Here is a 12880-nt window from a genome sequence, read left to right on the forward strand (position 1 = left end):
CCCCTCAATGTGGCAAAGTCAGTCTCTACCTTTAGCAGAGAAACCGCCTTAAAGCATAAGGTTTCCACCTCTGTGCTTCACTGTAAGGATGTTGTTCTTTGGGTCATAGTCATTTTTCTTCCTCCATTTGTTTTATGCGTTATTTTTGGTTTATATTTTGGCTCCGTCAGATTCCCAAGCTAACTGGCAGGGAGGGAGGCAGGGAGGAAGGAAGGGAAGGGAAGGAAGGGAGGGAGAAGAGGAGAGGAGAGCAGAGGGATGAAGGAGGCACGAAAACTGACCACAGTATCATGGATCAGCAGCCATGATTACCGTGTTCAGTTTACATAGGGGGACACACGAACATGCAGGATCAATCAGGTTTTTGGAACAGAGAGAGGGCAAATGACACAGCACAACCACTATGCTGTGTATTCTGCTTTAAAGGATAAAGGATTTTTTTTCTTTTTTAGGGTTACAACCACTTTAAATTTTGATGTAGAGGATTTCTGCAATCTCAGATCTTGAACAACTAAGGGAATAATTCAATGCATTCGACAAGCAAAAATGCCATCCTAAAAACATACTTCAGTATTGAGGTCTTTACCATACAACATAAACAATTTTGAATGTTGAATGTATAGAAGCAAAACTTAATTCTTACCAATTCAGCTGTTGAGGAGGCTAAACAAAAAAGAAAAAAAGGGGGTGAACATTAGCATACTTTTTTTTTATTATTATTCTTTTTGTAGTAAAAACACACACACACACACACACACACACACACACACACATACATACATATATATATATATATATATATATATACACACACACACACATCAAGCTGTTTGTGTAACTGCATTTTTTCCAGCTCCACCGAGAACTTGATACTACACAGCTCCTTTCCAGATCTTCATTTTTGGGTCTCCACTCCACCTACAGTACACATGCATGGTACAACATCCATTCATTTCAACAGAAAGTTTGCACTCTGTCAGGACGAGTGACCGATTCCATTAGAATGAATGCAGCTTAAAGCATACATCCAATACAGTATAACCCAAGGGTAAAGAGTCTGAAGAAAGACTTCAGAGCAGCAAGAATATGAAATTGTAAGACATGGGGATCTAGGTTTAGAGACCAAAAGGGAGATAATGAGAATAAGGCGATGCGGGCAAATGACAAGGGGGAATTCAAAGTGTTGATGCATTAGTTAGTAATTTTTTTGTAAACTGTTAAAAACACAAAGTTAGAAGGTTGATTTCAGGGATTATTTTTTAAAATTGTGGCTAACATGGCTGTAATCTTTTCAAAGAACAGGAAAGAAATGTAAACCCAATCACTAAAATACCATATATACTTTAACATGTTAATGGGATTTTGAATGTTGTAAAGCAGGGGTAGGCAACCTGAGAGATGGAGATCTACCTGGACATCAGTGAGGAGTTTAAAGACCACCGGGGAAGAACGCCGCCGCCCCCCCTTTCTTTTAAAGCGTACAGAGGTCGGCAGGATGCAGGGCAGCGTACAGAGGTCGGCAGGATGCAGGGCAGCGTACAGAGGTCGGCAGGATGCAGGGCAGCGTACAGAGGTCGGCAGGATGCAGGGCAGCGTACAGAGGTCGGCAGGATGCAGGGCAGCGTACAGAGGTCGGCAGGATGCAGGGCAGCGTACAGAGATCGGCAGGATGCAGGGCAGCGTACAGAGGTCGGCAGGATGCAGGGCAGCGTACAGAGGTCGGCAGGATGCAGGGCAGCGTACAGAGGTCGGCAGGATGCAGGGCAGCGTACAGAGGTCGGCAGGATGCAGGGCAGCGTACAGAGGTCGGCAGGATGCAGGGCAGCGTACAGAGATCGGCAGGAGGCAGGGCAAGGTATAGGAGGTCAGGGGGCATGGTGCAGGGTAGTCAGAAGAGCACAGTACTGGAAGGTCAGGAGGGTACAGTGGGATCAGGATGGCTGAGCATGGTGCTGGGGCATTAGAAGGGTGTCTGGAGGGCATCAAAGGGGCATTTTTGGATTTAAGCTCTTACATTAAAAAACTATTTAATTTTTGGACTTCTTTAGATTATACTTTTTTTTTTCTCTCACAATAGGATTTATTGAATCTTTACTTATATTAATTTAGATCACGTGATGTGGGAATATCATTAATACTTTTTTGAACATTACTTATCACTGTTTATGGATATGCCTATCCCCTGCTGCATATCCCCTGTTCATATTTGGTCAGATATTTATTCACCATTTACTCTATTGGTTTAACTAGCGCTACTTCACTTTGTATACAAAATTATCACGGGGGCTAGGCGTTAGGGGGGCCGTGTGTCAGGATGAGTCCTTTAGATCAGGGCTTGACAAATTTGCTTGGAATCTAGGAGACAGCTGAAAAAGTTAGGAGCCAGTTATTTAAATCATCTGCCCATCGCCCAGAACTGCATGTCTGGTTCATCGGACAATAAGAATTGCTCATACCTGATGCCAAGAGAAAGACAATATTTAGAAATTTAAAAAAAAAAAAAAAAACCTTTGTTTTTGTTATAAGATTTTGCAAAAAAGGTTTTTTTCTCCTTCACTGATGTGCTTTGATAGGCTGCACTAATGGACACTGATGGGGTGGAGTTAAGGTTGGAACTGATGGGCACTGATGGGCACCAATAGGCAGCACTGATGGGCACCAATAGGCAGCACTGATGGGCACCAATAGGCAGCACTGATGGGCACCAATAGGCAGCACTGGCAGGCGGCACTGATGGGCAGCATTGGCAGGTGGCACTGATGGGCAGCATTGGCAGGTGGCACTGGACTGCACTAACTGGCAGGGGGCACTGGCAGGTTGCACTGCTTGGCACTGGCAGGTTGCACTGCTTAGCACTGGCAGGTGGCACTAACTGGCATTAGCAGGTGGCACTAACTGGCATTGGCAGGTGGCACTAACTGGCATTGGCAGGTGGAAATGGGTGGCACAGATTGTCAAGTGGCACTGGATTGCACTGGCAGATGGCACTAACTGGCACTGGCAGGTGGCACTGGATGGCACTAACTGGCAAGTGGCACTAACTGGCAAGTTGCATTAACTGCCATTGGCCGGTGGCACTGGATTTGCACTGGCAGGTGGCACTGGATGGCACTGCTTGGTGGCACTAACTGGTAGGTGGCAATTACTGGCATTGGCAGGTGGCAATAACTGCCATTGGCAGGTGGCACTGGAAGGTGGCACTGGATGGCAAGTGGCACTGACAGATAGTATTGGCAGGTGGCACTGGTTTCCACTGGCAGGTGGCACTGGATGGCACTGATTGGCACTGGCAGGTAGCACTAACTGGCAGGTGGCACTAACTGGCATTGGCAGGTGGCACTGGATTGCACTGGCAATGGGTGGCACAGATTGGCAAGTGGCACTAACTGGCACTGGCAGATGGCACTAACTGGCACTGGCAGATGGCACTGGCAGGTGGCACTAGCTGCCATTGGCAGGTGGCACTGGCAGGTGGCAATGGGTGGCACTGGATTGCACTGGCAGGTGGCACTGGTTGGCACTGGCAGATGGCATAGGCAGATGACACTAACTGGCACTGGCAGGTGGCACTGGAGTGCACTGGCAGGTGGCACTGCATGGCACTGATTGGCACTGGCACGTGGCACTAACTGGCACTGGCAGGAAGCACTGTATGGCACTAACTGGCAGGTGGCACTGGCAGGTGGCACTGGATGGCAGGTGGCACTGACAGATGGCATTGGCAGGTGGCACTGGATTGCACTGGCAGGTAGCACTAACTGGCAGGTGGCACTAACTGGCATTGGCAGGTGGCAATGGTTGGCAGGTGGAACTGGCACAGGTTGGCACTGATTGGCAAGGGGCACTGGCACAGGATTGCACTGGTTGGCACTGATTGGCAAGTGGCACTGGATTGCACAGGTTGGCACTGGCAAGTGACACTGGCAGATGGCATTGGCAGGTGGCACTAACTGGCACTGGCAGGTGACACTGGATGGCAGGTGGCACTAACTGGCACTGGCAGGTGAAACTGGATGGCATTGGCAGGTTTCACAGCCGATAGTGTAACTGTGAAACTGAACGCTCCCTGCAGTGCTGCACTGTGTGAAACTGTATGGAGAGAGAGAAGAGCTGACACATTCAGCGTGGTGTCAGAGGTGGGCGGGACCGGCAGTTATCCAGCCAATGATTGGGCTGCTTAAGAAAGGGGAGGGGCCACATACACATATCGGCCCACCCAGATCTCATCCCATTGGCTGATGTTGAAAAGCTGGGTCCTGCCCACTCCGACATTCAGCCTCAATTTTGACAGCTCCTCTCTTCACACAGTTTCACACACTGCGGCGCTGCTCTGCCAACAGTGTGTGGAGAAGGGAGGATGTCAGAGGCTGCTGAGCCGCTCTCTTCCTGCTCCATCCCGACTACCAGACAGTGCTCTGTGTCTGGAGGCACCAGACAGAGCAACAGAGGCACCTGTCAGTGACAAAAACCCAGGCGCCAGGGCACAATTTCTAGTTGCAACGGCGACCTGCCGCCTGGGATTTGTCGAGCCCTGCTTTAGATTTACCAAAAACCATATAATAGGAGGTCAAAACCAAACAACTTTCAATTGTATCCAATTAAGCAGGCCCTTGCACTACATAGTTTAAGGTAAATCTAAAGGAAAATTGTACAAGATATTGAACATGTATACCTTACATTTTGCAACTGATTTCAGATTTTTAAGTTCCAGAATACAAGAAAAGTGACACAAAAATTTTAAGTCCAATCAAGAGCCATCTATGCTTTATGCTTTGTGTTTGCCATACATATTTGTGGGAATGAGCAGATGCCATCTGCATATAGTGGTCTACAGCGGGGGTCTCCAAACTTTCTAAACAAAGAGCCAGTTTATGGTCCTTCAGATTTTAGGAGGACTGGACTGTAGCTAGCAAGGCTGGCCATACAGTAAACAATTCTCTTGTACAATTTTCTTTAGATTTGCCAAAACTATATAATGGGTCAAACCTAAATAACGCTCAATTTGTATGCAATCAGGCAGGACTTTGCACAATATAGTGGAAGGTAAATCTAAGGGAAATTAAATAAAAAAAATGTATAATATAATATATGACAAGCGTAGGAATAAAAAATGCCCCAGCATCAGTGGGAGTAGACAGCGTCTCAGGCTTGGTGGTCAGTTGTAGTAAAAAAATTACATAGCACCCGTGGTCAATAGAAGGAGGAATAATTCTCCATTATAGGTATTAGTAGAAGGAATTCTGCCTCATTATTGGGGTCAGTGGGAGAAATGGTGCCCCATCACTGGTGATCATGGAAGAATACATTCCCCATATCACTAGGAGGAACAGTGCCCCAAGGACCGGATAACGGTAAGCAGAGGGTCAACATCTGGCCAGCGGGCCACAGTTCTTGATGGATTTATTAGAGGTATTTAGGCTCTGAATTGTCACCCTTAAAGTGATCTGTCATAGAGCAGGGGGTCTCAAACTAGCGGCCCTCCAGCTGTTGCAAAACTACAAGTCCCATCATGCCTATGCCTGTGGTAACCATGCTTGTAACTGTCAGCCTTGCAATGCCTCATGGGACTTGTAGTTTTGCAACAGCTGGAGGGCCACCAGTTTGAGATCCCTGCCGTAGAGTAACTAAAAAACAAAGTAACCCTGTAGAGAAGAAAATATGTAATTCTTTTTCCAGCAGTCTGTCTTGAAAGGCTGCCATTTCAATGCTCTCCAGCTGCTGCAGGTATTCCAGCCTTTCGATCAAATAACTGCTCTCTACCTGCTGGCATCTGATAATTGAAAAAAATATTTTTAGCTTGGTGCTAAAGAGCAGAGGGATGCATACAAGAAACCATGGCCTGGGTACAGTGTAGGTAACGATCTAAAAGACTAATTATAACTGTGACAAGAGATGTACTTACCATTTAATATTTCTTCACATCTCTTTATCCATGTTGAAAAGGTTGACACAGTTGCTAAGAAGGGATAAAAAAAAAAATTCATCATACCTTGGAACCAATGAGTATTATGTACATTTTATCCTACTGGTATCATGCAGTCTAGAACAACGGTTGCATGAAAAAATTAACACAGCTGCCAAAGAACTCAAACCACGCTGGGACATATCTTCCTGTCTGTATTGTCCATAGGTTCCCCTCCCATTCAACCTCCTATACTGCACTAGGAGACCAATAATGAAAATATAATTGCCAGTCACAAGTAACAAACTTGCATCTTTTTCCTAAGAAAAATTAACCTTAGAGGTAGTTATGTGGGCTGTGTATACAAACTGACTCCTAAGCAGGCTACACATAACCCTATGAGAATACTTCCTGTTAAGCAGTAGCTTGTCTTAAAGTGGATGTAAACCCGAAAAAAAAATGTTATTAATGAAGACTTCTACCTGGTAGAGTAGAGAATGTAAAGTCTTCTTGGGAATGTTGAAGTCATTTAGTGCCTTTCCTGAGTTTTGAGTTGATGTTATTCATCAGCGGATCAGAGCTCTGGGGGGGGGGGGGCTCGGGGGGTGCATCTAGTCAGAGAGCTGGGCAGAGGGAAGCTGCAGTGATTTTATTATTGCCATGGTACAGTGTGTGTGTCTGAGGTAACTAGATAAAAGTTGCAGCATTCATTTTGATCCCAATGATGTGTTTTGTGAAGGTGTGGTGGATGTCTCACTTTTCATAGATTTGACCCAGTAAGGCTGAGTGGGCTCAAAGCTCACAGCCTACCTAGGTCACCTGACTGCTCCCACCAAGTCAAGATCCAACGTTATTTTCTTGTACAGACATCACACCGATTACAGAAGCCCCCCTCTCCATCCTGCACACACGTCTCTTCTCATTCCCACAAATTACCCAAATCATAGCTGTCTAGTCATATACATACATCCACACTGTCGCATTATTATTATTATACAGGATTTATATAGTGCTGACAGTTTGAATACAATTCAACACAGGAGGGATAAGAGGGCCCTGCTCGTTAGTGCTTACAATCTAGAAGGGGAGACAAAAGATAATAGCTGTGGGGGGTGATCAGATGGAGAAAACATAAATACAGTTGTTAGATGTGGGTGGGATAGGCTTCTCAGAAGAGGAGGGTTTTCATGGATGTTCTAAAAGCTAACAGAGTAGGAGGTGATCGAACAGATTGGGGTAAGGCGTTCCATAGGTTTGGAGAGGCTCTTCAAAAGTACTGAAGGAGAACATGGGAGGTGACTATGAGGGAGCTAGAGAGCAGGAGGTCGTGAGAAGAACAAAGAATGATTAGGTTGGCATTTTGAGACTAGGTCAGTGATGTAGCTGGGACAGAGTTGTGGATGGCTTTGTAAGTAGTTAGTATTTTGAATTAAATTTGTTTGGTGAGCAGAAGCCGGAGGGCTTGACAGAGAGGAGTAGCAGACACAGAGTGTTTGGGGAGGTTGATGATTCTGGCAGCATCATTCATGATTTCAAAAAGAGCCAAAAACACTGCGCTATTCAAATGTGTAACCAGTATACAAACAGCAGCTAACAAAACATCTAGGTGTACAAATGTGACATAATAAATTTTGTGAAAAACAGTGTAGCGCTTATTTGTTTTTACCACATTACAATGTGACCAATGTAATCAATACATGTATTAGACTGTGCAAAAAAATAAAAAAACATTTAAACATTCATTGCTGTATATGCAAAGCTAGAATGTCCAGACAAATATATGAAAAAATGTGTCCAAAGAAAAAATGGAAAAACAGCATGGAAACAAGTGAAGAGTTCTCCAAATTTTCCAAAATATCTGTGTGTGATACGATGAAGTGAAGACAGTCCTACACCTTCTCCAAGGAATAATCACACAATCACCGCGTGAACCCTCCACCGCATAAAATGGGGGCTTACCAGATTTAATAGATCCTACTCAAAATTATATTTGGAGGATCATATATGCTTGTAGATATACATAGGCTGTTTTTGGGGTGTTGTCCTTTTCTGGAAGACTTTCAAGTGTGGCTATTTCCTCTGCGGTATGTCTGCTTCTGCTGATACTGGCAACTGACTCCAGTCACCTGGATTGATGGATTGAAGGGGGATGGACTATGTAGAGGTAAGCCAATGAGGAGAAAGTTGCAGTAGTCAAGGCGGAAGAAAACTAGGGAATGAATTAAGAGCTTTGCTGTATCGGGGGCGTATTTTGGAGATGCTGCAAAGGTTGAGGATTTGGACAAGGATTGGACATGGGGCTTAAAAGGAGAGTTCAGAGTCCAGAGTCCAGGACTACACCTAGGACCTTGGCATGTGAGGATGGGCTTATAGTTGTGCCATCGATTTTGACAGAGAGATCAGGGAAGGAGGCATGTGGGGGGAGGAAAAATAAGTTTGGTTTTGAATAGATTAAGATTGAGGAAGGGGTGTGACATGATATATCTGATAGTAAATTAGTGATACTTGAGGAGACTGAAGCAGTGAGCTGAGGGGTAGAGAAATAGATTTGGGTGTCATCAGCATAGAGGTGGTATTGGAAGCCATGGGAGTCTATCAGCTGACCCAGGGAGGAGGTGAAGATTGAAAATAGGAGAGGTCCAAGAGGACCCCTGTCCTGCACCGACCTAGCCACTTCTATCTACAACACTTTTCTAGCCTTATTGAACACACTGGCCCCCCTCAGTACACACAGAATCAGGCCCTGTCCCCTGCCATCCGTTTGCCAAGGTTGAAGGGGACAGGGCCTGATTCTGTGTGTACTGAGAGGGGCCAGTGTGTTCAATAAGGCTAGAAAAGTGTCGTAGATAGAAGTGGCTTGGTCGGTGCAGGACAGGGGTTCAATTTTGTCATAGAGGTGGTTGGTAGCAGAGAAGAGAAGGGTTGAGATGGCGTAGGTTTCTACGGTGTCAGAAACCCTGAATCAGACAGAAGTACAGTTAAATCATACTTGTTTAATACAGCAAGCAGGATCTGGAGCCAGAAGAAATGTCTTTAACAGGAACACAGGAGAGTGTCTCTAGAGGTGTGATCAAGGCGAAGGCAGAGATCATCTGGACTGGACGGCTTAAGTAGGCAGGATTGAAGAGCAGCATCTCATCAACAGGTGATTCACTCTGGAGAGATAATAGCTGGCAATGAGCCAACAGCTGAACAGCCAGCTTTGAGAAGGAAGGGCTGAATCCAGCCCTGACATACGGGCAACTGTTAGGCAGTTGTAAGGGGAGGAGGTGGAGGAGAGGGAGAGAGCGAAACTAAGGTAGAGATCAGAGAGATGGTAAGGATAGTTGGAGAGGTTGCACGGAGTGCATAGGTTTGAGAAAACAAGGTCAAGGGTATTGCCTTCAGAGCGGGTAGAAGCATGCATCCATTACTTCAGGTCAAAGGAGGAGGTTAGACTGAGAAATTTGTAAGTAGCAGGAGTGTTAGTATTAGTAGGGATGTTGAAGTCCCCGAGAATGATAGTGGGGGTTTCAGAAGAGACAAAGTAGGGTAGCCAGGCAGAGAAGTCATCAATAAAGTTTGATACTGGTCCAGGGGGCCAGTAGATCGCAGCTATCCTTAGAGAAACTGGGGAGAAAAAGACAAATGCAGTGTGCCTCAAATGAGAAGAGTGACAGAGAGGGAGGTGAGTAAAGTACCTGAAAGGTGTTATGTGGGGCTAAAAGGATTCCAACACCCCCTCCTTTGCGTCCATTGGGTTTGGGGGAGTGAGTCCAAAGAAGACCACTGTAGGATAGGGCAGCAGAAGATGCAGTGCCAGATTCATGAAGCCAGGTTTCGGTAATGGCAAGTAGATTAAATTAGTTAGCGATGAATCGATCATGGAGAGAAATTATTTTGTTACAGAAAGAGCGGACATTCCAAAGGGCGCAATAGAAAGGGAGCCTGGTCATGGGAAGAAGAGAAATGGGAACTAAATTGTGTGCAATGCAAGTACAGCCAGAGGATGTATGGTAATTGGTGAATTGAGTACAGTTAAAATTATGGAGGCCCAGGGTTTGGGGATACATCACCAGAGGTTAGAAAAAGCAGAAGGGTTAGGGAGGTAAAGTGGGAGTGTGATTTATCTGAAGGAACATGCCCCTGTGTCCTGGAGTTTTTTGTGCTTGTGGATTTAGAATTAGCAGGAGTTGGTGAGTGCAGTAATAAGGAGGGGATAGAAGTGAGTTTATATATATATATATATAAGCTGTGGGGTCATATCCCATATCTATCTATCCATCCAGTAATATCCTTAAATGATACAGAAGTGCATCGCAGACTGCGCAGACGCGATACAGGAGTGCATCGCAGACTGCGCAGACGCGATACAGGAGTGCATCGCAGACTGCGCAGACGCGATACAGGAGTGCATCACAGACTGCGCAGACGCGATACAGGAGTGCATCGCAGACTGCGCGGACATGATACAGGTGGCCAAGTCTCCGTTTAAACCTTGGCATTGCAGATCGCAGGTAGAATCTCTGTTCTGCCTGTGATTCCTGAATGGCCGCAAAAATGCAGAATTACAGTGATTCTACCTGCCATTTAGAATGAAAAAGGTGTTAACAGCTGAGTGGACAATGAGGATCATATATAACAGATTCTTGAATCAGGAATACAGTGGCAGCTACAATACTCTTGTGTGAAATTGACATTTAAAAAAAAAAAAAGATGCTTAGATTCTGAGAGACTTGTGAGCGGTGTGATCAAGTGCCTCACCATTTTCTCTGGGGTGAAATGATAAGCTCTCAGCCTCTTACAGCTATCAGTAATCCTCCACTAAAGCCAGCAAACCGTGTATACAGGGGCATATTAGGAAATCAGTGGGCAAGTGTGCAAGATGAAAAGTGGGCCCTAGGCACAGAAAGGGGTGTGAGCATGGCTTAAATTGAGCAAACTATTGGGAGTGGCTTAAAGGGGTGTGGTTTAATGGAGTCTGAGATTGCTTACATAGCGCAGAGTGTATGACGGTGGGTAGTATGTGCAGGAGAAGAGTGCGGAGTGGGTATTATGTGCAGGAGAGGAGTGTGGCACGTATGGAGGTAGGTAGAATGTGCAGGTGAGGAATGTGGAGTGTAGAGTGGTGGGTAGTATGTTGTCAGTAGGACAGTGTCAGTAGTTCTTTATTTTACATTTTTTAAGATTTTTTTTTCAAAATACATTTTTGGGACCAGTGAATGCTGTTAGAACAATGGACAGTGTAAGAATTTCTTTATTATTGTAAAAAATTTAATTTATAACATTTTTGTTCCATTTTTTCCCACAATGATGCTGGTGGATTCGCAGCGAGATTGCACTTTTAATCTGTGGCAGGAGAGGGCCCCCCTGCCACGCTTTGGTGTCCACTGCCTCTTACCGAAAGCGATCGGGTCCTTTCCCCTGCTTGGCATGGAGTGGAGGGGAAGATGGCCCCCACCTGGCTACATACCATTGCAGGACGCCTCGCTTCCGCCCATAGCTCTTAAAAAAGGACTTTATTTTTTTTTTTTATTGCATTTTAGAGTAAATATGAGATCTGAGGTCTTTTTGACACCGGATCTCATATTTAAGAGGTCCTGTCATGCTTTTTTTTGCCTTGTAATAGGAATAAAAGTGTCCGTTTATTTTATTTTTTAAGAACAGTGTAAAAAAATATATAAAATAAAAAGTAAAATCAATAAAAAAAAAAAACATTTTTTAACGCACCACATCCCGATGAGCTTGCATGCATATGTGAGCAACTAAGTGAACGCATACGTGAGTAGCGCCTGCATATGAAAACGGTGTTCAAACCACACATGTGAAGTATCACTGCGATTGTTAAAGCCAGAGCAATAATTCTAGCTCTAGAACTCCTCTGTAACTAAAAACATGTAACCTGTAGAATTAAACGTTGCCTATGGAGATTTTTTAAAGGTAAAAATTTGTCGCCTCTCCACAAGTAGGCACATTTACGGTGAGACAGAAAGTATTGCAGCAACTGCCATATTGGAAAAAATATACATATAATGTTTTGGGGTTCTTAGTAATTTTCTAGGAAAAAAAAAAAGAAAAGAAAAATGATTTTAACTTGTAAACAAGTTTGAAAAATAGGCCAGATCCTTAAGTGGTTAAAATTGTGCATACTTGTGAAATGGCGCCAAACTTCAGTACTTATAAAGCTCCACAGGAGACGCTTACATTTTTTTTTACAGGTTACACATTTAGAGTTACAGAAGAGGTCTGGTGCTAAAATTATAGCTCTCGCTCTAACGATCACAGCGTATGTAACGTGTGTATCTGGCTCTGATACTAGCCAGTGCCTCACCAGCGAGTGACCTGACCACACGTTCCTGGTACACAGGGCGTGTCTTGAACACCTTGCAGGATCTCATCTTTTCTTATCTCCTTCTACTGAGCTCCTGTGCACAGCCCCTGAAAAACTATGACTGGTACAACAGCCTGTCACCCAGTCGGCTGTTGATAGGAGGTCACAGCTTCTTAATCTTGCACAAAAGGCAAACTTCTGCAGAAAAAAAATCCACGGACCGATGGGCCCGCAGGGTTCCTAGGTCCATCGCCTTCACTAGGCAGAAAAAAAAACTGAAGCTGCAGGAAGCAGGCTGAGGGGATGTTACTGGAGGGACCACCTTCCGGGACGGAACTAGAAAGTTCTGTTTTTTCACATGTATAACATGTTCTGCCTAGTCTTCTCCTGAAGGTGGCGTAACGACCCAATGGTCAAGAATAAAGGAGCTGTGTCAGTCAGTGAGAAAAGAGAAATCCTATTTTCTTTATCGTGCATCATGGGAGATAGAGCCATAGTTGTCAACTTAATGGGACGTCCCTTTGCAATGCTGAGGGGAGGGAGAGACAACCCGTAGGGTACCCCCAGACTTGAGAACTTATACTGCTGCCTGCAGCACACTGCGCCCGAATGCTATATCCTCATGCCTCCTTACATCCATCTGATAAAATTTGGTGAATGTATGTAAT

The 12880-nt window shown here is 44.9% G+C and overlaps 1 protein-coding gene across 1 annotated transcript in view; it reads right to left on the reverse strand.

The window, feature by feature from the left end:
- Nucleotides 1-12880, reverse strand: part of SUGT1 (SGT1 assembly cochaperone of MIS12 kinetochore complex) — a 277622-nt gene that overhangs the window by 174480 nt on the left and 90262 nt on the right. The window contains exons 7-8 of the mRNA XM_077483157.1: nt 5903-5956; nt 3546-3550 (exon numbers count right to left, since the gene is read on the reverse strand). Of these exons, the coding sequence (XP_077339283.1) occupies nt 3546-3550; nt 5903-5956 (59 nt within the window). The remainder of the gene's footprint in view (nt 1-3545; nt 3551-5902; nt 5957-12880) is intronic.

The sequence above is a fragment of the Lithobates pipiens genome, unplaced genomic scaffold (genome assembly GCF_037356315.1).
Source record: "Lithobates pipiens isolate NorthernLeopardFrog02 unplaced genomic scaffold, aLitPip1_a1.2 Scaffold_16, whole genome shotgun sequence".
Classification (NCBI taxonomy): Eukaryota; Metazoa; Chordata; class Amphibia; order Anura; family Ranidae; genus Lithobates; species Lithobates pipiens.